At 37.2% G+C, this 26,710-nt stretch overlaps 1 protein-coding gene across 2 annotated transcripts; it reads left to right on the top strand.

The window, feature by feature from the left end:
* The first annotated feature begins 275 nt into the window (after nucleotides 1-275).
* Nucleotides 276-24,461, top strand: SLC35B3 (solute carrier family 35 member B3). 2 transcript variants are annotated; one of them, XM_081952971.1, is made up of 10 exons: nucleotides 276-421; nucleotides 5,070-5,320; nucleotides 10,077-10,198; nucleotides 11,900-12,054; nucleotides 14,162-14,269; nucleotides 15,154-15,251; nucleotides 17,327-17,419; nucleotides 17,902-18,013; nucleotides 20,839-20,908; nucleotides 22,954-24,461. In XM_081952971.1, the coding sequence occupies exons 2-10, from the start codon at nucleotides 5,120-5,122 to the stop codon at nucleotides 23,102-23,104; spliced, it is 1,110 nt and encodes a 369-aa protein (XP_081809097.1). In that variant the 5' UTR covers nucleotides 276-421; nucleotides 5,070-5,119; the 3' UTR covers nucleotides 23,105-24,461. The 2 variants fall into 2 exon arrangements, with proteins under 2 accessions (XP_081809097.1, XP_081809098.1); XM_081952972.1 differs by lacking the exon at nucleotides 276-421 and adding an exon at nucleotides 460-628.
* The last annotated feature ends 2,249 nt before the right edge of the window (nucleotides 24,462-26,710 follow it).

Genomic DNA, 26,710 nt, shown 5'->3' with positions numbered 1-26,710 from the left:
TATATACACATATATACAAGACCCGCATAGGAAACTCAAAATAGGTTTGATACTCTTCTGCTTATCTTCGCATATATAGAGTATCAAACCTATTTGAGTTTCCTATCTGACATCTATAAGCGAAGATCAACGCAGTACATCCGGTGAACTCCACAGATATTATCTATAATAAACACAGATACTGAAGAAAAGTTGCACAAGCATTATGAATGAACGGCAGAATCACTGGAAGCCCGCAGTAGCGGCTGCAGCCGCTACCGTTTCTTTCCCCACCTCCCGAAAGACAAGATCGCGGTTCGCGGCAATCGCAAGTTCGACCCCTTCGGCCGCCCAGAAGAAAGAAGCGAACCAGCGAAAGGCGCAGCGCCGTCTCCGAGCTTCCAGGCCAAGCCGAGCAAGCGCCGAGTCACAGATGTCGGAGGTGGGTAGTTCGATGAGCTCTGCGCTCCCCGCCATTTTGGGCGCTTGTGGGGGGAGCGAAGCGGTGGCGGCGGCCGGAGAGCTCCACCTCGGCCCGGCTGTCTCCTCTTCCTCCTCCTCCTCCTCCTCCTCCTCCTCTTCTTCCTCCTCCTTTTCTCCTCCTCCTCCCCTTTTCCTGATTGTGGCCAAACCGTCTCTCCGGACTCAGGTACTAACGCCTCCTTTCCCCTGCTTGATCATAGGGAGGGATAGTGTATATATAGGGCGAGGCTGGGCGACGCCCGACAAGGGGTCTTCTTGCCACTCGGTCCTAACCCGGTCCGTGGTGACAGATCCTTCCCTTGACCGTGGTGCATTTTCCTTCTCCTTTTCTTCCGGCTTTGCTCGTTCAAGCTGAGCGTTTTCACTCATACGATACGAATAGAAATAGAATTGAATTCTTTATTGGGCCAAGTGTGATTGGACACACAAGGAATTCGTCTTTGGTGCATATGCTCTCAGTGTACATAAAAAGACAAGATACGTTTGTCAAGAAACATAAGGTACCACACTTAATGATAGCCATAGGGTACAAATAAGCCATCAGGAAAAATCAGTATCTATATCAATCGTAAGGATACAAGCAACAAAGTTACAGTCCTGCAGTCATAAGTGGGAGGAGATGGGTAATAGGAACGACGAGAAGACTAATAGTAACAGTAATGCAGCCTTAGTGGATAGTTTGACAGTGGTGAGGGAATTATTTGTTTAGCAGAGTGATGGCGTTTGGGGGAAAACTGGTCTTGTGTCTAGTTGTGCTGGTGTGCAGTGCTCTATAGTGTCGTTTTGAGGGTAGGAGTTGAAACAATTTATGTCCAGGATGCGAGTCTGTTTTTACAGTCCTCTTTTTGACTTGTGCAGTGTACAGGTCCTCAATGGAAGACAGGTTGGTAGTAATTGTTTTTTTTCTGCAGTCCTGATTATCCCCTGAAGTCTATATCTGTCTTATTGGGTTGCAGAACCAAACCAGGAGGTTATAGATGCAGATGACAGACTCAATAATTTCCCCGTAGAACTAAATCAGCAGCTCTTTGGGCAGCTCCTTCATTTACCCTCTTGTTCTGTCTGGATTGATGCATTCCAAGTCCTGCGTCCCATTGCAGCAACCCATTACAGAATAACAGAAGAGTTGGAAGGGACTTTGTAGGTCATTTATATCAAATCACCACCACCCTGCCCAAGCAGGAGACCCTGCCTACCCTGTTGTGAAAGTGCTCAATGGATAGAGGATGGAAGGGATATCAAATGCAGCTTTCACACTTAGTAAGGATGCAACCCATTGCCCAGCTTTTCATAACTGATGTTGCTTTTATCAGGTGGGGCAGGTCAAAGAGGTCCCCCCCCCCCAAAAAAAATGCTGCATCTGGAAAGTGAGGGGAGGAAGAAGACTGCTATGGGCTAAGGGCTGCTTTAAACCACCTGTGGCAAGGTGGGTGGTGGGGCAAACAGTGCTAAGGGTTGTTTATTGGCAGCTCTTACAACTGAACTCCTAAAATACAAGTCATCCTCGACTTAGGACCAGAATTGAGCCCAATGTTTATGGTGTTAAGTGAGAACCTTGTTACATGAGTTTTGCCCCATTTTATGATTTTTCTTGTGACGTTCGTTAAGTGAATCACTGTGGTTGTTAAGCTAGTACCACGGTTGTTAAATGAATCTGGTTTCCTTATTGACTTTGCTTGTCAGACGGTTGCAAAAGGGGATCACAAGACTCCAGGATGCTGCAACCATCATAAATATGAACCAATTGTCAAGCATCCGAATGTAAACCACATGACCATCAGGATGCTGCCACAGTCATCAGTCACTTTTTTTCAGTGCCATTGTAACTGTCAACGGTAACGAAATGGACTGTTGTAAGTCGAGAACTACCTGTAACTAGTAAACTGGAAAAATTAAGATCGGCCATTAGAGTTTAGTTGGAGAGGAAAGTGGTGTGAGCCACTCCTCCAAAATTACCTCCAAATGAACAGAACTTGCCATTTTGAGAGGAAAAACATTCAGAGATTGTAAGGAAGATCCTAAAATAGGCTTAACATATTCTTTATTTATTTTTCAAATTTATCAGGTTATAAACAGCCTTACTCCATAAACTCTAGACCAGTGGTTCTCAACCTTTCCAATGCCACGACCCTTTAATACAGTTCCTCATGTTGTGGTGACCCCCAACCATAAAATTGGTGTCTCAGTTCCTAAGACCATTGAAAATATGTGTTTTCCAATGGTCTTAGGCGACCCCTGTGAAAGGGTCGTTCGACCCCCAAAGGAGTCCCAACCCACAGGTTGAGAACCACTGCTCTAGACCATGGGTGTCAAACTGAGGGCCCAGGGGCCGGATCCAGCCTGTGGGGTGCTTAGATCTGCCTGCGGGGCCGCCCTGGAAACTGCGAAGAACTGGCCTGTGATGCCTGTGCCAGCGAAAATGGCTCTCCTGAGCTCCGTTTTTGCTGGCAGAAGGTTGCGGGAGGCCATCATAGCTGAAAATGTAGCTTGGGAGCCCATTTTCGCTGGCAGAGCCCTCAGGCCACCACAGACGCTCCTGACACGAGTGACATCGAGCTGGCCATGCCCCTCCTCAGCCCCCCCCAGGTGAAACACAACTCTGATGCAGCCCTCAATGAAATTGAGTTTGACACTCCTGCGCTAGACAGTGCATAAAATAAGTTAGAGTTAGAACAGCAATATTGTTAATAAAATAAACGAAACAATAAACAGTAACAGAATTGTATTTTCATGTTAGTGCAGTTCTTCCTGTAAGTGCATAATCTTCAAAGAAATGTTCGATTCTCATCATCGCCCTACCTGTTGCAAACATGTGACACATAACAAATTTTAAAACATTCTCATCTATCAAATGTTTGTTTTTTCTATATTGGTAAACTTTTAGGACAGTGGTAAGTAACATATATTCTCTCCAAAAACAACCTGTAAATTGATAAGATATAAATATTCCAAGAAATTTAAATGTAATATATATTCATTTGTTTTTATTTAAATTTCCAATTTAGTTTGCATTTTAGTTTTGGTTACTGTAAATTTTTGTAGACAAAAGATGGGAAATAAAAGTTATGAGTAAAATTGGCTAATCTAGAATTTTCATTTATCTTTTGATTTTATGGCCCAAAGAAACAATTCTGTTTTACATAACATTGTTCAGAAAAAGCTCACTTCATAAGGGTTGGAGAGGGGAATGTCAAGTAATATCACAACTTATATACTTGGGTCAAAAATCATGATGCAGTTATGTAATTATTTTTTGACATCATGACACTTGTCATTGTTACTTTATTACATCACCTGACTTGTTATAGATGCTGACTCATCTGTTCAATTTTTGTTTGTCCCGTGCTTTTTAAAGACAAGAAATCCATATATTATTAGTACAAAAAAAGTGCTTGAAACAGTATTTTGAAAAACAACTTAAATACCTTTCAGTGGTGTTTGGTTCAATCCTTGCTGCATTTGTTAGGAAGTAAACTTCATTGAGTTATGTAATAAGTTTTCCCAAGACATTAAGTTTAGGATTACAATTTGCTGACTTAAAAAAAAATCTGTTAAGTGAATATTCAACTGTAGGTACTCATATACAAGTGTATTTTTCTGCACAAATAGAGGATAGAGAGAATTGAATTAATACATTTGAAATTGTAGTTAGGCTTAGTGCATTCTATTTTTATTTGTGGTTTAGAATGTTTGCATTTTGAATTTACTAGCAACTGAGTAGATATAAAGCTAGTGGGAAGATTTTTACATTCCATCTTCCACATCAAGAAAAAGCTGGTTACGTGCTTATCCTTCTGTGTGTCCAGTAGCAAGTCTGCATCTCAATGTTTGTAACTATGATTTGAACTCAGGTTTGATTAAAGGTATTTTTACTGGCATAGCAATTGAAGGCACAAAGTAATCCATACAAAGAGAAAAGAATATTTGTAGCTCAGGATTGAATTGTGGGGTCCTTGGTGCTTTCCAAGTTTGGTTGGGTTTTTTTGCAGATGTTTAATTGCCAAACTAGGTAACATCATCAGTGCTAGGAAAGGGGTTTGCTCTCTATATAACCCACACCCTTCTAGTGCTGCTAACCAATTTAGTAATGAAATGTCTGCAAGAAAAAGCTCAGAGTATCAAGGACCCCACAGACTAATTGTATTAAACCAGATGCATTTCACATTACTATTATGTAGTTAGATATTCTAGTAATAATTGTTGTTTTGTTTCTCTTGCATAGTATATCCTATTTATCTGCTCTGCCTTGAGAGAAATCAAACACTTGCAAATCAGTTTTCTAGAAGCATAAAATACAGTAATACTTAAATATCTCTTGGTAAATTAGATTATGCATTCAATTATTTTCTTTATGTGCTTTTGTTATTTTCCTTTTGTCTTTTTAATTTCTTTTTTCACCTTCATCCTGTATTAGTTTGTGTTAGTTTTTATTTTCTCCATAAATTTTTAATAAAATTTACACACAAAAAATATTTACAGAACTAATGAAATTTTTAAAATCACCTTAGAGAGTCTAAGTGAAACAAATTACAACTAAATGTCATAATGAATACATAAGGTGCTCCCTTAACTGTTGCTATGATTAAATTTAACCTTATTTGTTTCAGCTTGCAATCAAACAGGACGTTTAACTACCGAATGCAGAAGATTAGGAATTATGGATATGAAATTCAATTCCTCTCGGAAATACGTTTCTATCAGCATACCATCAAAATCCCAAGCTATGTCACCACACATCAAATCAGTAGATGATATAATTGTCCTCGGAATTAATCTCAGCAAATTTAACAAACCTACACAGTTTTTTATTTGTGTTTTGGGAGTCTTCCTGTTTTATCTTATTTATGGATATTTGCAGGTATGCACTATCATTCCTTGTATGTGACTGTAAAAAAAATTGCCAGAAAACAATTTTTGTGGCTTATAGCAATTTTGATGCAGCTGTAAGCTTTTTAAAATAAGAAAAAATTATATTCTTATCAAGATAAACAGACATTTGCACATTTGATGAAAAGTGGGAATGTCCACTTATTAATGAGCTTTCTTAAAAGTTTTGCAAGGTTGAGCATCAATTGAAAAAGTTCAGGTAGAAATTAGTATTAGAAAGTTTTATTCAACTGAGCATTAAGGTAATTAAATTATAAATTTGGGAATTAGCAAGAATTTAAATTTTTATAGTGATGAAAGAATTACTGCATGTTTAATAATATACTTGAATATTTAAAATATAAACCTGGAAAATACATGTTTTGCAAATATAAATCTTCATTAGTTGTATTATTTTCTGAAATGTAATTTATTATATAATTCATCTGGCACCTTGAAAATTGTTGAGAAGAGCAACATAAGTAAAATAGCTAATAGTTATCATAAAGCAAACATTTAGATTTAGTAAAAGTGGTTTTAAGCATTATTTGTTCTAAAGTGAAACTGGGCTGTGCATTTTTGGATCCTATAAACATGCAGTGAAAAAGTTTTTTGTTTTTTTACAAAAACAAAACTAGATGTCAAGTAAAAAGAGGTTTAAGTTTTCTCCCTCTGTGGCTAGGACGTAGTTGCTGGGATTTATTTTTAATGGAATAAAGAATTCAAGGGAGTTGTCATCTTGAATCAGAAGTGTCACTTTGAAGTGTACATATAATCATAATGTATGTTCACTTCATAAGGTATACAGTCATAATGTGCATTTTGAATGGTATTTTGAGGTTATCTAGTTCCATTCATACAATTTTTCACACAAGAGAAAAGACAGACTCTCCATGTATGAGTGCAAAATAGGGCAAACCAAAGTATAAATCTGAAAATAAATATTAAAATGTATCTGAATAATGGGCAGATAGGAGAAGCAACAAATATAAGTTGTGGTTTCTGCCAGAAATTTCTTCAGGATGAGTGGATAAAAGTAGTGTGAAATACCATATAATGAGCCAAATGAAAGAATATATGATTCAAGAACTCGGCTGAGTGACTAAATGATCCCTGACTGGTCACACTTACAGTTCCCATTTGAAAACCACCACCAAAGAGTCTACTACTATTCTGAGAATACTGTTCCATTGGTTAGCACATATTCCTGTCAGGAATTCCTTCTAAACTTCAGTCTAAATCACTTTTCATTTCAACCATTAGTCCTCTTCCTGCCCTCATTTTCTGCCCACTCTTGCACATTTTAGAGATGTCATGTCTATTTCAGCCTTAACTTTTGTAAACTATAATATGCCCCAAATCTTTAACCATTCTTTATAAAGCTTGGTTTCTGGACTCTTGTTCTGGTGGCTTTCCTTTCAATGAAATCCAGACTCACCATGTCTTTATCTAGAACTGGAGGCAGTTTTCTAAGTGCTGTCTTAACTAGTGCAGAGTACAGTGGGATTTTATCTCCTGTTATCTGAATGCAAGGTTTCCGTGGTATAACCCACGATTCCTTTGATCTGTTCAGCTGCTGCAGAACCATGCCTACTCATACAAAGTAACCCTTTGCGGTAGTAATTAGCATCAGTTAGTTACCAGTTAGGCCCCCCTGATCCTTCCTGCATATACTGCATCTAAGCCAGGTATCCCAATATTGTATATAGGCATTTGATTTTTCTTACTCAGAATCATATTTGTCAAAGAAGAAACACATAATTTTAAGGCTTCAGTCTTGATGAGAGTGACAGTGACTAAATTCCATATTGCCAGCGGCAATATTGAGGCAAGAGAAGGCCTTCAATCTCCATTCTATGGATTAATTTCCAACTTCTGCCCTAAAAAAACTAGCATCAATTCGAAATTCAAATTTCAATAGAAATGACTTTGTATTTGGGTGAACCAGCAACAAAATGCATATTGAGCATTTTATGAAAGGTGTATAATAGTTCACATTGGAACACTTTATACGTCATTGACGAAATTTGAACTAGATGTGAGCCACTCAGTGAAAACAAGAAATGAATGTGCAGCTGCAGCAAATATTATGCAAAAGTTTGAAAATAAAATAACAATAAAATGCAGCTGTTCTGAATAATACTAAAGCAGGGTTCTTTAATTATTTTTTATTGGATACGCAACAATGGCTTGCTTGCTTTCTATGCTATGCTAAATCATAAGGAGCGAGTTTGTATGTCGTACTGAACAAAAATAGCACAGTGTACAAACTTGGCTACAATCAACCTTTCATGTAAGAATCATTCACATGTTTTCCTTGCTTTTGGAGTTGTTTGTGCCTTGCGCTTGTAGCTGGCTCAGGGCTTGTATGGGAAGCAAGTCAAGTGACTACTGACTGCAACTGGGATTGAGCATGATATGCAATCATTGACTGACGAAATACGGGTTTATTTCTCTAAACCATGATTCGTTCACTGATTCATTTGCACATCATCCTAAATCAGAGATTTGGAGAGTTCCTGCAGGATAAAATCGATCGGATCCGAAGGGGATGGACCCACCTCAGTGCTCCAGTGGGGACGTCTGAGGCTAGTCTTGAGAGACCATGCTGGGAGAGGTTAACCCTGTTGTCACCGAAGATTTGGACAGGTTGCGCGGGCGACTGCGAGCCACTACATGTTTATTGGACCCGTGTCCCTCCTGGTTGGTACTGGCCTCCTGGGAGGGCTCACGAGGCTGGCTACTGGGGCTGGTGAATGCTTCGCTGGGTGAGGGCCTTTTACCAGCCGCCTTGAAAGAGGCGGTGGTGAGGCCCCTGCTCAAGAAGCCTTCTCTGGACCCAACGGAGCTAGCAAATTACCGTCCTGTCTCCAACCTTCCTTTCTTAACGAAGGTTGTTGAGAGTGTGGTGGCTCAGCAGTTTCCGCGCCACCTGGAAGAAGCTGATTATCTAGACCCGCGCCAGTCCGGCTTCCGACCCGGTCACAGCACAGAGACAGCCTTGGTCGCGTTGGTGGATGATCTCTGGAGGGCAAAGGATAGGGGTTGTTCCTCCATCCTTGTCCTATTAGACCTCTCGGCGGCCTTCGATACCATCGACCATGGTATCCTATTGCGCCGTCTGGAGGGGTTAGGGGTCGGGGGCACCGTATTACGATGGTTCCGCTCCTACCTCTCTGGCCGGACGCAATGTGTGTTGGCAGGAGAGGAGAGGTCGACCGCGAGGCCCCTTATCTGTGGGGTCCCACAGGGGTCGATCCTCTCGCCTCTCCTGTTCAACATATATATGAAGCCGCTGGGCGAGATCATCCGTGGTTTTGGGGTGGGATACCATCTGTACGCTGATGACACTCAGCTGTACATTTCCACCCCAAACCACCCCAACGAGGCTGTTGAAGTGATGTCCCGGTGTCTGGAAGCCGTACGGGTCTGGATGGATGACAACAGGCTCAGGCTCAACCCCTCCAAGACAGAGTGGCTGTGGCTTCCGGCTTCCCGGTTCAACCAGCATATGCCATCGCTGACCATCGGAGATGATCAATTAGCCCCGGTGGAAGGGGCACGCAATTTGGGCGTCCTCCTTGATGCCCGGCTGTCTATGGAAGATCATGTGGCAGCCGTGGCGAGGGGGGCGTTCCACCAGGTTCGCCTGGTGCGCCAATTGCGGCCCCTTTTGGACCGGGAGGCCTTGCGTACAGTCACTCACGCGCTGGTGACGTCTCGCCTGGACTACTGTAATGCTCTCTACATGGGGCTCCCCTTGAGGTGCACCCGGAGACTGCAGTTGGTCCAGAATGCAGCCGCGCGGGTAATTATGGGGAGATCGAGGTTCTCCCATATAACACCTATCCTGCGCGAGCTGCACTGGCTTCCTGTGGCCTACCGGGTGCGCTTCAAGGTGCTGGTTACCACCTTCAAAGCGCTCCATGGCACAGGGCCTAGTTACCTGCGGGATCGCGTCCTGCCCCATACATCCCTGCGACCCGTCCACTCACACAGAGAGGGACTACTCCGGGTGCCGTCCTCCAGAGAGTGCCAGAGGGCAGCGCCCAGAAGTAGGGCCTTCTCTGTAGTGGGCCCCACCCTTTGGAATGACCTCCCCCCAGACATCAGGACTACAACTGACCTTCGCTCCTTCCGTATGAAGCTGAAAACCTACCTGTTTCGACTAGCTGACCTGGCATAATTCTACAACCTCTCCAGCCCAGGGCATTTTTAATTGGTAATTTTAGTTTTTAAGGGTTAATTTCACTGGGGTTTTAACTTTTTAGGTATTGTAACTTATTTATTTATTCTTACCTCCTCTGTACGCTATATAATACTTTTGTATGTCGCCCCGAGTCCCTGTGGGGAGAGGGGGCGACTAATAAGTTCAAGTAATAAATAAATAAATAAATAAATAAAATAAACAAACCACTTCATTATAATGTAAGAAGGCATATGGTTTCAAAAGGTAATTGGTTGATATATTATAACTAAATGGGACATTTGGGGGGGGGTTATATGTCTTCTATTTATACTAATATATTTGTGTTACACATATTGGTGATGTCCAACTATTTAGTATATTAATTAATCCTAAATTCATTTGAAAGTTAATCAGCTCTATGTAGCTATTGATATAACAATGCCATTGATAAAACAAACAATATAAAAAATTATTATCCAAAATGAAATTGAGAGTTGATATTACAACTCACATAGTATGATTACATACCATATTTTGCAATATGTTTCTGTTTCTCCAGGAACTGATATTTTCAGTAGAAGGCTTTAAATCCTTTGGCTGGTATCTTACATTAGTACAATTTGGGTTTTATTCCATTTTTGGACTTATAGAACTACAGCTTATTCAAGACAAGAGGAGAAGGTATGATATTTCTTTTTATAGTCTTAAAATTAGATTCTTCAAAGCTTGATTCTTATGTGTAGTTTTACTGAGTGGACATAATTTATACAAAAATTTAGCTCCAGTTTGTAAAATAAAGAAACTATAGTGACAAACAATATTCTTCAGAAAACTACATGTCACCTTATGAAACTGTCTGAAACTGATGAGTTTTCAGAACGTGAGTGATTTTTAAATATACATTTTCCTCTTTCTCCCATTCCATTTTAAAATGGAAAATATTTATATATATAAATGTACTTTTAGGATCCACATATCAGTTAGTGCAAAAGTAAAATTATTTTTTAAAAATCAGCAGCATGCATAACTTTCACATTTAATCTATAATTAAAAGGAAACCTATATTTTGTTAGTTCATATAGAGCGTTTCTACACATAAAACATATGAAATAAGAGTTATTTAAAACGTTCAAAAGATTTTTTTTTTTTTAAATTGGCTTAACATACAGTGAAATGCTTGTTAAAATCTAGAACCCAATGACCTGTATGGCTTCGGTGCATAAAGTATATAGTAGAGCAATCCCTTTTCTAGATTGTAGCATATAGGTAATCCTTGCTAAATAACCGTTTTATAATTGTTCAACACCCCGGCCGTCATAAGTTTTAGGTTTAGGTTTATTTGGATTTATATGCCGCCCTTCTCCAAAAGGACTCAGGGCGGCGTACAACATTAAAAACACACATCACAAAAGTTAAAAAAAAAAGATTAAACCCATTTCCAAAAAGACCAAACTGATTTTTTTTTAAAAGAAACAATACATTCAGACCTCATGAGGTCACTGTGCCTCAGATAGGCGGGTGTGAGTCCCTCTTTGTGAAGTGTGAGTCCCTCTTTGTGAAGTGGGGCCTTAAATAAGTGGTGCCTCTCTCCCACGTAATAAACCTTACAACCTGTCACAGTATACTGAAGTCATGTGATTGCAATTCACAATGGGTTTTTGCCAGTTTTCAGCAAAAGATGCCCGTTCAATTGAATGGTTTTACTTAACAACCACATCGTTTGCTTAACAATAGTGATGGTCACTTAATGACTGCCACAAAAAAGACCAGAATATTATTTCCAGTCATATGTGTGTCTCACTTTATGACTGTTACAACTTACGACTGTAATTCTGTGGCTACAAGTCAAGGACTTCATTCTATGTCTGAATGTGAAAGAACTGCAAGAGAAAACATGTCTGTTCAGCCATTGGACTTTTATTCCATATTTCTACCAATGAAATGCACTCAAAGCAGCTGCGGAATTCATGGGACAGATTTTATATTGGGCATTTTTATTGGAAATCAAAGGGTGAAATTGTCAGCACAGCTGTTTAAGAATTATCCTTTTCATTGATGTAGAAATGAGACAATCACTGCTATTGAGACCACATTCTTTTCTTTCACTATGTTAGTGTGGGACAAAGCATAAAGGCTATACAAGTTCTGTTACTAAAAGAAAAAATGATTGAAATTGTAATAATAACACAGAGGCTTTACCTTGAGTAGTTAAACATATTCTGACTTACGTTTAATAAAATTCAGATTTCGGCATTTATATATACCATGCTTTGCAGAAAAAGCCGCCAACTTCAATAATAATTTTTACTTACCAAAATAATTAAACCTCTCTATAGTGTTGCCATTTGTTCCCAACATTAGAGCTTCATTTATATTTTCCAGGATCCCAGGCAAAACCTACATGATAATAGCTTTTCTAACAGTGGGGACTATGGGTTTATCAAATACCTCCTTAGGATATCTGAATTATCCTACACAAGTAATCTTCAAGTGCTGTAAACTGATCCCAGTTATGATAGGAGGAGTCTTTATACAAGGTATGGCTTATTTTTGCTATTGACTGCTATTCATTTCAGAAAAATAACCTTGTAAAGACCCAGTATTGGTTTATCCTGCTACCACCACACTCCCACCTCCCATCCTCCATAAAAAATCTATAGGGCTTAAATAAAACAAAATCAGAAACAAGGCCTCAAATCCACTTACATTCTCCAAGGAACGTTTTATATACCTTGCACAGTGATACCAACAAGAATTACAAACTATTCTCTGCTATCTTAGGCTGTTGAGATAAATTTAAGATATGATTGATAAACTATTTGAAACTGCCTTGTTATGAGAATATCTTATCTGCTTTTGGTTTAGCCTGCCTAAAATGTAGAGAGAATATGCATAAAGTACAAATAATTTGTTAAGTGCTTTGGATTAATTTAAAATCCTATCACTCCTACATATATGAACATCCAAAGTATGTTGTGAAATACAAGAAAATAATGTTCTTTCTCTTCTTCAGTAATCTCAGAACACATCACTAAGTTCCTAGCCCTTTTGTGTACTTGTTGATCATGAGCCACTTCAGTGATAATACGTAGTTAATTAACTGATTGTAACTATAAGGAGGACAAAGTAGAATGCTTATGAATCATTTGAGAACTCTTGCACAGGGGACACAAGCACAAAAAAATAATATCACCTACCCTGTTTCCCCGGAAATAAGGCCTCCCTGGATAATAAGCCCAATCATGCTTTTGAGTGCATGCGCTAAAATAAGCCCTTCCCCAAAAATAAGCCCTCCCCAAAAATATTTAAATGCATGTGGAGTCGTTCCTTGCCGTCTCCTCTTGTTGCTTGCCATGCAAACAACACGAGGTGAGGTGAGGCTGGAGGGAGGGAAAGGGAGGAGTGCCCCATGCACCCCACATGCCCTTACCTAATGGTCGCTCCTGCAACTCTAGCCACCACGCCGCTTCTGTTATGCTAATGGCTGCCGCAAAAAGAGTGGCAGGCCCAACGATGCGCCTTGCTGCCGCAGCAGCGCAACACAGCAGCAGCCATGAAGTGAACACATTCGCCGCCACCTGTACCTCAAAAATAACAAGACCTCCCTGAAAATAAGGCCAAGCACTTATTTTGGGGGTCAAAAGAAAATATCATTCAGGGAAACATGATATTGATAAAAACCATCAAGTCTAATGGGTGGTTTCCCTTTTTGCTTCACTATAATAGCTTATAGAGAGAAACCTGGTGTATTTTTGTGGAAATTGCCCTTTGAACTCCTCAAAGAACTCCATTCTTAGAATGTTTTTAAGCAGCCAGTTCTGCTTCTGAAATTTGCAGTAATGTTAGCTAGCTGGATTAACCACGGAACAGTTATAGGTGGATTAAGTGATAACAATTAAATTTGAAGTCAAATGTTAAAATGATTTCAAGGCTGAAATCCTCTTTGCTACTTAAATTTCAGACTGATTGTCTTTTTGAGATACCTAAAACAACTCACAACGTGATGAAGTGTACCATTTAACCACGCTTATGATAGAAGGGTTTAGATGGCGTGCAAATGGCCAGAGAATGCACATAAGCTCTCTGTTGTGATTTTGTGTCAGGATGCTGACACAAAAGGACTGCCTCATGAGTTACTTTAATGGCATAGTGAGTGCTTCATCTTTGCTCCTTCTCGCATCAGTATCGGTAAACGTATATAATAACAAAACAGTGTGGGAAGTAAAAGTAACAGTAAGCTTCCAGAAGAGAGTTGTACCAGTTTGCAAAAAAAAAAAAAAGTGTTTCACCTGTTCTTGTCATTATATATAAATAGACCACATTACTGCAAAAGATTTTGAAAGTGTATATGATAATGAATGAGTTTTTAAATGCCACAAAATTCACTGTTCGTTTTAACGTAAAAGTATAATATATGGCTACCTCACTGATAACTACTGCACTGCATGTACGTATGTATGTATTTTTGTATGTATGTAGCGGGAAGGAGCGAGCGAGCGAGAGAATATTGTGCAGTGTGGAAATAGCCCACATAAAAAGAATATTGATAATGTAGCATCATATGAATGAGCTAAAAGTAGTCTGACTGAGACAGTATCAACATTGCTTCTCCTCCCCCCACCCGTTTTTTTTTTAACAATACAGGGAAACGTTATAATATTGTAGATGTTTCCGCTGCAGTATGTATGAGCTTGGGCTTAATATGGTTTACTCTAGCTGATAGCACAGTTGCACCAAATTTCAACTTAACAGGTAACTTTTATGTTTTGGAATTTTATTCTTTTTTAAACTTGGAAATACACATTGTTTACATAAGTGAACATATAGATGAAGTAAAACTATTGACTGGTTGAATTCTTCTGCTTGAATTCCTGTAGGGACATGGAAAGTTAACACAAAATAGAATTATTGAGGTCTAATTATCTTGATATTGACCCAGGAAATATTCCAGGTAGCACGCACACACACACACACACCACATCTTGTATCACATGACAGTGTCACCTTAAAATTGAAGGCATAATTGGAAAGCCTGAAGTACACACAATTTAAATATTACATTTTAAATATCATATTACGCCCTGTTTCATTAACTCGGTATTTGAATTTAAACATTTACAGTGCATTTGGAAAGTATTCAGACCCCCTTCACATTTGTTAATTTTGTTACGTTGCAGCCTGATTCTACAGTTGTGGAATTTTTTTTTCCACATTAATCTACACTCAGTACCGCAGAATGACAAAGTGAAGGCAGAATTTTAGCAATGTCTATAAATTTATTACAAAGAAAAAACTGAAATATCATTATTTCACACTAAACAGACAATCTTAATTTCCTATTTTTTCTCGAAGTTTTTGCTAGGTCTCCAACTAATTCATAACCAACTACTTTGAAATCTTTAAGTATTAGCTTAATTTTCTTCTCCCTGCAACCGAGGACAAAGAGTATAAATTCTATATATTTCTGAGAAGTGAATATTAATCTCTGTGACTGGACTGTTAAGATTTTCTTATTATTACAAGGTTGTTATATTCTAGACATTTTCATAAATATGTATATTTTTTGTTGGCCATGCATGTCTATTCTTTAAATATATTCTCATTATACCTGTTTTTATTTTTCTGATTTTTTAAAGGAGTGGTCCTTATATCCCTTGCCCTCTGTGCAGATGCAGTTATAGGAAACGTGCAGGAAAAAGCAATGAAGTTGCACAGTGGCTCAAATTCTGAAATGGTAAATCCTCATATATATATTTTTGTAATGTCATTTAATTGATTGAAAAATATAGAGTTGAACTGTAGGTCTTTTGTTTGAAATCATGTCCTTAAAAATTCAGGTGAAAAATGTTAGGCGAGATATTACTGGCTATATGATTTATATTCTGTTGCTCTGATCTAAAAGAATGATAAAACAATCTTTTCTTAGAAGTTTAAAAAATCTTTTTCATAAAAATCGATCAAACAGCTTTTCAAACATTCAGCTATTCCACATGGATTGTGTATATTGATAGTATGTTATGCATTCATTAGCCTCTTTTTATTATCCTTCAGTTAGAAAGAAGGCCGCCGCTACAGAGTTGTTTACATTTTTACTACGTTAACTGTAGCAATAGCTCTCTATAGCTGACATAGATTAATATATTGGAGTGCTGTTTTTAAATCTGTTTTCTTTATTTTTAAATCTGGTGAACAGAAAAAAGGAAGAACCTGTTTTAAACATTCAAGATGTCTCAAGATGTTTGATCATTGACTACAGTCACTTATAATTAGCCAGATTGTAGTATTAAATTTGTAGATAGTACTGAAGCATAGTGGTCACATTAGCACAGCTCAGTTTCAGTATCTTTTATTAGACATTTTGATCCCTTATAAATCCAAATTATGGAACTAGATCTGTCTATTCAAAATATGGTCAGGCTAGTTAAAAATAACTTTTGTACAAAATTCTAATTCAGTTTCTCAATCATTTATGTTTTACCACTAAGTTCACATTAACATTAATCTTGCATATAAAGTGTTTGAACTTAATATTTTAATATATATTAGATATTCAGTAATGTCAGATTTTCCTTTTTATGTATTTAGTCAGGGGCACCTATCAGTTTTCTGATGTTCTGTCTCTGGACTGAAAATAATGTGCCCTTTAATATTGTGACTCTAGTGATACACCTCCTTTTTTTAAAAATGAAAATGGCATATTTTGTAAGAGTTTGAACAGGAGAGAAAACACATTTTATTAATGTACTACCGAAAACAGTAAGTATTGAGTGAGGTAATAGTAAAGATTTAATGATCCATTGGTTTTGATGGAGATTTAAGAATGAGTGTCACTGAAATCAATGGGTCTTAAACATATCTAACTTTTATTTCTCATAATGTACTGTGTATAGCAAGGATTACAGATTACAGTTCTTCACCAGTTTACTGTACTGAAAGCCAAATTGTATTATCCATGGAATGTCCATAGTTCAAACTTTTGCTCCTAGACTTCTTGCCCGATTCAGATAACACATGTTCACAAATTAGCTGTCTTGGGAGAAAAATGGCAGCCAATGAATATAATATAATATACCAGTAAAGGATGAAATGCCTCAATGCTACTTTTTGCATTTAGCATTTTGGAATATAGCAAGTCTTCTTGTGTAGTGAAAATGTTGGGATAAAATGTAAGGTCCTTTGAAAATAAGAGTTCAATATTTTTCAGAACCAAACCAGAAAATTTTCTCTAGTACCAAAACATTTCAATATATATAATATAATACATATCTTTTTTTTTCTTCCTAGCATTTTCCCCACAAGTTCAGGGCCCACTTTTTTCAGATCAACTAAATATTGATCCATTGCGACAGGGATTTACTGACAGGCGTGTCACCCAAGCCTGATTTTGTGGGCTGAGAGAAAGTGAGTAGCCCCAAGTCAGTCATCTGGCTTTCACACCTAAGGCTATAGCCTTCACAATCTCCTGATTTCTAGCCTGTACCTATCCAAACTGGCTCTCTAGGGCAATGTATGACACCCATTGGATAATGTTCCCAGGGCTGATCTATTTATCTCATTTGCTAACTGCCAAAGTATATCTTAGTTATGTGAAATGCAGATCACTTAAAATACTGTGTGCTAATTGTGAGCAAGTTTAAATTATTCAGAAACATCCAGCCTAATTGTGCCAGAATTTGCTTTCATCTAGTTTGAAAAATGGGTAAAAAATATTGTACTACCTAAAGGGATTATTTGCAGATCCACAGAGCAAATGTGTGGCATATTTAAAACAACAGAAGTTTAAATAATTTGTTTTTGTAATTATTCCAGGTTTTGTATTCCTATTCAATAGGTTTCCTGTATATTTTATTGGGACTGACATGCACTGCTGGCCTTACTCCTGCAGTCACATTTTGTTCAAAGGTAAATGTGTTGATCCTATTACAATTTTCATTATTGGTAAACGTAAACTTTGCATTTATGTGTTGTTGGAGTACTTATTGGATGAACTGTTTAATATTTTTTTCCATTTGTGCTGTTTATATATATAAAATAAGAAAAATAAATTGTATTATTCATTAAGGCTGAAAGATAATTCCCTTCAACCGAACTGGGAATTATTTCTCAGTAGACACATTTCGCATTGTACAGTAATACAACAAAGCTTGAAAATTCTTACATGTAATCACCCTCATCAGAATTGCTTTGTATTCTTTGAAATGTCAAGAAATGTTTATAATTTAATTATTGCTTTATCCATTATTCATCAAAAATTAAATACAAACTTTGAAAGCTTTAAGCACTTTTACTTTAGTTCAGGCAGCATATTAAAGACATTTATTTCATTTTCAATACCTCAGGGTTTGTTTAGCATTTTACTAATAATGTTATTATTGTTTTTGCAGCGCCCAGTTCAAACATACGGCTATGCATTCTTATTCTCCTTGACTGGCTATTTTGGAATCTCTTTTGTCCTGGCTTTGATTAAAATCTTCGGGGCTCTTTTAGCTGTAACAGGTATTACCGAGTTTATACGTTTACAGGAGAATTGAATCAGACTCCATGTTTGGATGAAATATGTAAACTATGTAATTTCTACATGTTTAAAGTAGGTTGTAAAAGGTCTTCTACTACAGATACAGAGCACTACATTTGCTCTGATGCCTATTCCTTTATTCTGGAATTTTTTAAAATTCAAGTGGTGAGAGTGCTGATTAAAAGCATGTAATGTTTTCATTTTGATATAGAAGTTAATGGGGAAAAAATCAATGTAAATTCAAATTCATATAAGAGATTGATGAAATTCCATAATGAGCTGTAGAAAAGAATAATCAGTGTGTGTATGTATGTGTGTGTATATACATATACATATATACATATATACATATATACATATATACATATATACATATATACATATATACATATATACATATATACATATATACATATATACATATATACATATATATACATATATATACATATATATACATATATATACATATATATACATATATATACATATATATACATATATATACATATATATACATATATATACATATATATACATATATATACATATATATATATATATATATATATATATATATATATATATATATATATATATATATATATATGCTGGTTTTGTTGTATTTGGGTCTTTTCCCGTGTAAGGTTGAGATTGTCTTTGCAACGTTTCGGCAGGATCTCACCTGCCATCTTCAAGCGTGGGCTTGAAGATGGCAGGTGAGATCCTGCCGAAACGTTGCAAAGATAATCTCAACCTTACACGGGAAAAGACCCAAATACAACAAAACCAGCATACCTACACCCGTGAAAATCTACGAAAACAAATATATATATATATATATATATATATATATATATATATATATGTATGTATGTATGTATGTATGTATGTATGTATGTATGTATGTATGTATGTATGTATATATGTATATATGTATATATGTATATATGTATATATATGTATATATATGTATATATACACATACATACATACACACATATACACATATACACATATACATATATACATTTAGCTATTTAGAAATACCTTTTTATCTAACTTTAAAAAAAATAGAGATACCAATAGCACTTAGACTTATATACTGCTTCACAGTGCTTTACAGCCCTCTCTAAGAGGTTTACAGTGTCAGCATATTGGTAACATATTGAAATTACATTTGATATTTGATTGGCCCATTAATGTTTTTTCCAGGAAAAGTGGGTCAGTGGTTTTTATCAGTCTTCCTTAGAATGCATAAATGATTAAGAATGATATTTTGAGTAACATTGCATTAGACATAGTCATTCATCTTTCAGCTCAAACATATTAAATATATGTTTTTCTAGTTTTGCCATTTTTCAATAGTTGTAAGATGGAAAGAGCATATGCATACGATAGGCCTTATTTCTTGCCCTTGGAGAGAAAGATGTGAGCACGGTCAAGAAAGAAAGACACAATGGCTAATTTCAATCCTACACTTGCTTCCATATTGGGATTTAAGTAACAACAAAGGCAAAGCACTGTGTTACTGCTTCTTTTGTTGAGCATAGATTGTCTCAATAGCCACAAACTACAAGTCTCAGCTTGACTGGCAAGTTAAGTGGGAACAGCCACTGAAATGGCACCCAAGATGAGGCCACCCAGTTATCAACCAGATTTGCCAGTAGATGAATGTAATTAAATCATTGTCTCTCCAGACCATTAAAACATTGAATAATCAACAACTTTATCATTCATACTTATAGTCTATATTCCAGTTTCTGTTTTGGCACCAGCAGCTGGGTGACCTAGGACAAATCATTTTTCTCTCCTTGTATCTCCATTTTTCAATCTTAAAATTGCCATAAGTCCTTTGGGGTGGGGGGCAGAAACTTCTGTTTCTGTTTTATAGTATTTCATAGGAAGGCATTGTGGCAGAATACGACCACAAAGTGGTGAAAGGTTGATAAGAGGTCCTACAACTACAAAATCTTGTACTGAATCAGATAACTATTCCTATTCCAAGCAGCTGGCCTGGCTCAACTTTGATCTAACCATATCGCTCCTGACGGGTTTTTAATTGGGTATTTTAATTATATTTAATTTCTAGGGGTTTTTAAATACTGTATTTTAATTGTTTTTATTTATCAGCCGACCTCCTCCTTGTGTGTGTCTCAGTATATGTCTCTGTTATATGTTTGTTTTGTCCACATATTTATTTCATATGTTTCATTGTACGCCGCCCCGAGTCCTTCGGGAGAGGGTGCGGCTAAGAAATAAATATATTATTATTATTATTAACTGACAATCTTTCTTAGCATTGTGCTGATATTGTGCCTACAGGGGGATTCTACTGTAGATGCCCTGTGATATTTGACTGTTCTATTGCCTAAAAAGGTTGCTACATGTTAATAACCAACTAGTATGCTACAGCATACTAGCCTTAATCACCTATCTTCTACCAATTAATGAAATTGGTTGTTGCCATAAATAAGTTTCATTCTGAGATGAACGCTTTCACTTTAATAACCAGTTATAATCACTTACTTTCAAGACACTGTCTTTCAGTATTTTTAATTACTTTATATTCCCATTCCTTGATCTAGTGCCTTCTAACTGTATCAAGCTTGAACACTAGAGCAATTTTCAGTAAGAATGTTTGTTGGACAGACTGTTTAGAAGAGCATATGGTAATTGAAATCAAGCAATACAAGATTTAAGAAGCTTCATATTTATATTTTCGACAGTGTTTCTTTAAGAAGTTGTATTTTAGTTGGATTGGAATGAATGTATAACGTCCTCCTGTGGTTTTTCTTCCCTCCAGTTACAACTGGAAGAAAAGCAATGACAATTGTCCTTTCTTTTTTGTTTTTTGCAAAGCCATTCACATTCCAGTAAGTATTTCTCTTCTATCACATTTTTGTGAAAATTTAATATGTTTTATTCAAACACATTCGCGAAAACCATAGAGTTAAATAACGTAAATGAGAGATTTGCACTAGATCATCCTAAACATGTGCACTCACAGACCTTTACCTGTTTTCATGCATTTGCTAAGAAATAGAGCAGAAATAGAAAGTACTGAAAAATAGACAGGCAACTGAGCAAATGGCTGTAGACATTTCTGCTGAAAAGCACAGAAGATTAGTTTAATGAAAGAGTAGCCTGGAAGGAGCTCCTTCTCTAATGAACATTAACCATTTTTAGAACACCTAAATAAGACTTCTCTTTTTTCCCCCTTTAATCAACTTCTCCCACTTCCATCTCCAGCTTATTTCTCCTTTTTCATTTCTGTTTCTCCTTAAACAAAGAAAGGGAGTGTGTGTGGGTATCTTTCTTTATGCATGTAGGATGGGTTTTGTGTTTGTGAGAGAGAAGGAATACTTGATAGATGCAGATTAAGGATTCACTAACTGTTTAATTTAAATCAGTATTTATTAATTCAGTTAATGCTGATTTATTTTTGTGATTTTTTTTTCCTTTTTCGGAATCTACATTGAGTCATGCATTTGTAAGGTGAAAGGAATCTCCAGGATTGATTTAGGCTAGAATTGATAAGCCATAGTAGTTCAGATGAGGAAGGTGGTTTGTGTTTATCTGCTTTTTTTTCCTGTCTGTTTTTATCTTGTGGTTGAGATAACTCAACATCCAATTCGGGGTTGTCTTCCTTGAGGTGAATGCCATATGTCTCTCTTTTCTTTACATGCGGATGCACTTGTAAGTTCATCCATTGGTAAATATACATTGTTACACTCGAGACCTTTATGATGGTGATGTTAGAATTATTTAACAGAACAATAAAGATAAGGTTTAGTTAGATCTTCTGATGGTCATTCTCAAACTATGGCCAACAACATGTAGTATCTAATACTACATCTTCATTATTATCATCAGACCTGCTTCTGTAATCAGTCTCAGTAATTCAGGAAGTAATTCTGTCCCACGTTATCATCTGGTTAAGTTCCAAAATCAGTCTGCATTCTGAACGTAGAGATGTAGAACAACTAGTCTTAAAAGGTTATCTGTTTTTATGACAATCTCAGCTTTGATAACCTGGATTTAACAAGATATTTTAGACCACAACATCAATTATATCTGTCAAGGGGTCATATGAACAGATAGGTGATATGAACATCAGTGAGCGGCAAGGTGGGGCAGAGACCACATTACACTGCCCTCCTTCTGATGAAACTCATGCGTAAGGTTAGCAATTGAGCTATTGTGATAGCAAAGTTTTCCCATTCCCCTAAAAATAAATATCAGAATCAAATGTGCTCTCGCTTATAATTTGGGGGGGAAAGTTAGTTTGAGAAACCTTGGTTTCATTATAAAAAATATCTTATTTGAAACAGTAGAAATTATTTTTGTTATAAAGAAGTAAAGAAAAAAATAAATGAAAGCATATAAGCTATTATTTTATAATATATAAAATAAATGCAGGTAGTCCTCGACTTACTCATCACAATTGAGCCCAAAATTTCTGTTGTTAAGTGAGACATTAGGTGAATTTTGCTCCAGTTTACATTTCCTGCCACAGTTGTTAAGTGAATCATTGAAGTTGTTAAGTTAGTGACCTGTTTGTTAAGTGAATCTGGCTTCCTCATTGGCTTTGCTTGTCAGAAGACCGCAAAAGGGGATCATGTGACCTGGGGACACTGCAGCCATCATAAATAGGAGTCAGTTTGCCAAGCATCTGAATTTTGATCATGCCACCCCAGGGATGCACCTTTGAAAAATGGTCATAAGTCACTTTTTTTCCAGTGCCATTGTAACTTTGAACGGTTACTAAATGAATTATGGTAAGTCGAGAACTGTTTATTCTATAACTCATTTCACTTCTACAGCGGCTATTTTGCTTTCTGTATGAATTTTGGCATACTGGACTTATTACATGTGCAGTTGCTAATGTGATTCTTTTTCTTTCACCCACCCCTCTTAGGTATGTGTGGTCAGGTTTATTAGTTATCCTTGGCATATTTCTCAATGTTTACAGCAAGAATATGGATAAAATCAGATTGCCTTCACTGTGCCGTCTCTGGAATAAATCTCTGGAAGATAGAAAGTCAAGGACGTTATCCCAAACAGTATAGAACTGGCTTGTGCCATGTGTTGGCATTAGACTGTTTGTTTCTGTTCTTTCCTTGCAATAGTCTGCAGCCGAATCATTTTCCAAAGGGAAGGATGTTTAAAAAAAAAAAAAACCAAAGGCATTGAAGGCGCTTTTGTCTACTAGCAGAGGACTGATGTCAGCTTGTCTGCAAAACTTTGAGCACTTGGATTCCCTTCTTGGAAGGGATTGGTTGAATGATGTCATTGGATACGGAACATGGAAAAATAATAATTCTTGGGAAAGCTGCTACTGAAATTGTCTCTCTGAACGGAACACTTGGGAAAGTGAGTTACGTTGTTAATTTGGGCATTTTAATTGTATAAAAGATGCTTTGGCGGTGGCTGAAATCAGTGGACCTTGTTTTATTGTTGGAATGTGTTTATTTAAATGTAATGTCTTAATTGATACAAATCAAAACTTGATCGATAAAAGTGAACATTTAAACCTCCAAGGTTGAGATCATTATGCCGTTTTTTTCCTTTTTAAAAAAATAATAAAATCTATCCCAGACTGTTTTTAAAACCTTTGTTCTCATTGTTTTAGCACTGTGGATTTCTGAGAAGAACTAGAACTCCCCATAAGGGCTTTTATGAGAGAGCAACTTTCTGTCTATGCATTTCCTATCACATAATTGATTCGTTTATGAAATTATCTTTCAACTAATGTTAACAAGTTGGGCTGCACAAATGTTCTGAGCTGAAGACAGCCATTTAAGTGTTCCAAGCTTGAAATAAAACTGAAGCATGATGAGACTTCTCTTTCAAGATTAAGACAATGCAAAATTGGTCCAGCCTTAAAACAAAAAACTTTGCTACTTTGAATTGTCATATGACGAATATTCTGATCATAAAATATAACCTTGAACAAACCATTGCAACCTTATAACAAATTGTTCTGACTTCAAAATAGACAATATCGAGTATTCTGAGCTCAAAGCAAAATTTAAATATTTCGGTTTTGTTCTGATTGAACATTGTAATGGGATGTTTTAAGAGGATCATTTGGTTCTGAGCTTGAAAAAAAAATACATTTCTCATTTTATTCACATCCCCACTTAATGAACAAGTATTCAGAAAAGTTTGATAAGCCCAGCCAACCTACATCATTCCACAAAATATTGTTGCTTGCTACTTCTGCAAATTGAAATGAAAGAAAAGAAAGCTGGGAAAATAGCTAGAGAGCAGAAGATGAATTATTTTGTACATTTTTTGATATTGTAATTAAGTTATAAATTTGATCATTCGGTGGAGTTTTCTGTAGTGTGTATTTTTAAAGCAAATGCTAAAATACCGTGCTACACTAATTTTATAGCTAAATAAATCATGCACATGAGTGTATACTTGCATATCTTATATACATTATTTTGTTTTTGTAAATCATGAAGATCCAAGACATTTTGGGCAGGGTAGTAAAGTCCATCCTTGCAATGGAATTAGTCTGTTTGGAGAGATGGTTCAGAAGATCTCAAGCAAAATCTTCTATGCTAAGCAGCTGAATATTCCATATAGGGAATGAAGCATACCTTTTGAAGAACATGATATTGTACTTCCTATCCATTGTTCTTAGGTTTTGTAGGAGATCGCAATAGCACTTAAACTTATATGCCACTTCACAGTGCTTTATAGCCCTCTCTAAGCGGTTTACAAAATAAGCATATTGCTCCCAACAATTTGGGTCTTCATTTTACCAACATCAGAAGGATAGAAGCCAGGTTGGGCTTCAAAATTTTTAGCAAGGAGTTCTATGCCCGGTTGCTTGGTGGGCGTGGTTTAATCAGCCTCCTGCACCATGGTGGCAGGGGGACGTTTGTGCCCTCCCCAGGCTCCAGAGGCTTTCCTCGAACCTCTGGGAGGGCGAAAATGGACTCCCCAGGCTCTGGAGGTTGGAAATCACCGAACTACTGGTAGGCCCATTTTTCACCTTCCCCAAGCCTCCACACGCGCCCTTACCTACATCCAAAATGGGCCATGTGGGGACTCCTGGGAGGGATTGGTTGGGCAGGGTCAGCCAGAAGTGGATTTGGGGGTTCTCCAAATTGCACAGAATCTTAGCTAGAGATTCTTCTAAACCCCCAGCAGCCCACCCCTGGATAGAAGGCTGAGTCAACCTTCAGCCGGTCAGGATCCAATCCCTGGCAGTCAGTATAATTAGCCTACAATATTGTATTCTAACCCTGCACCATCACAGATAGGTAGTTTGTAGCATTTCATCATAATTTGTCAAAGGATTATTTTATTTTGTACAGAGGTACAAAAAATATATCAGTTGAATTTTTTTTCTTTCTTGGCTAACCAACTAGTTCTTCCGCATTTCATAGGCAACAGACATTTGCTAACTTTTGGTTGGCAGCACGAGCTCACCATCCATTTTACATTTCAAAAGCGGGATGAAAGCAATTTACATTTTCTACTCTTTCATTAAAAAAAGATAACCAGCATTGGCATCAAACGTAATTTCCCAGTTTCCTGGCTGAAATCGTGAGAAAAGAGCTCACTTTGGGAAAATGAAATCTATAGCACAGCACTGGTTTATTTAAACTTCTCAGCTGTCCTACTCTCAAAAGCTGAAGAAGAGATTAGAAAGAACACTGCATCAAAAAGGACTAATTAAAAATAAACATTTTCTCCCCCCCCCTTTCTTCTTTATAATCTTTTTTTCCTTCTTTAAGCATAGGGTATTTTGTGCCTCACACTCCCTTTGCCCAGTTCATCTGGTTTGGCTGGCCTCTGCTATTTCCTGAGCCTTGTGCAATAAATAATGGGAGACGTCTAAAGCTCATCACAACTGCAAATAGGGTGGTGCAGAACCATCATCCTCTCAAAATTGCCACAGCAGGAATAGTTGGCAGCTCATCTATTACATCCATTACTCCAACACAACCCTTCCCTATTTGTCCTTGGCTATTGTAAGGCAGGCTGCTAAGGCAGAGATCCTTGAGTCTTGCTTGGATTTTATAAGGCTTTTTTCCCCTCCAAGGAGCAAAACAGTCTTATGCACCTAGGTAACACATCGTCCATAATTTGCCACTATATATGCTAGTTCCTGGGACTGCATCCATTCCCAGATGTCTGCCTTCCCCATCCCTGCTCCCCAGGTCTAGACTATACCAGTCAAAAATGCAGATGTTGCATTGTTCTATTTTCACAAAAGGCCAATTAGAGAATGGCAGCCATGACCACAAGTTTAAGTCCTGCATAAAGACAAACCCTGTAAAAAGGAAAAGGTTGGAGCCAAAGATGTCTTCCTATGATTTCTTTGCTATTATACCTTCCAAATATCTGAATTCCCTCCAGAGCAAAATAAAAGACGATACCAATGTTTCTGTTCTCCTTTCGAAATATGCTCCAACTGTTCCTCCTCTTTGCTCTTTGTCCTCTCTAAATATTTGTCTGGATTTGTTCTTCTGTTTACTGTTTGTTTAGGGCAGTTTGCTAAAAGCAAACCTTTTAGACACCCGAGTGCCCAAACTGCATGCATGCCCAAACTGAAAGGTGTGCATGTGCGAATGTGTATAAACGTGCATGCACAGACATGTGTGAATGTGCACATGCATGGACATGTGCAGCAGAGACCCCAAGACCAACTG

The sequence above is a fragment of the Natrix helvetica genome (assembly GCF_964273705.1).
Source record: "Natrix helvetica genome assembly, chromosome: 4".
Classification (NCBI taxonomy): Eukaryota; Metazoa; Chordata; class Lepidosauria; order Squamata; family Natricidae; genus Natrix; species Natrix helvetica.
The sequence above is the reverse complement of the archived record's forward strand: the minus strand, read 5'-3'. Positions and strand labels throughout refer to the sequence as shown.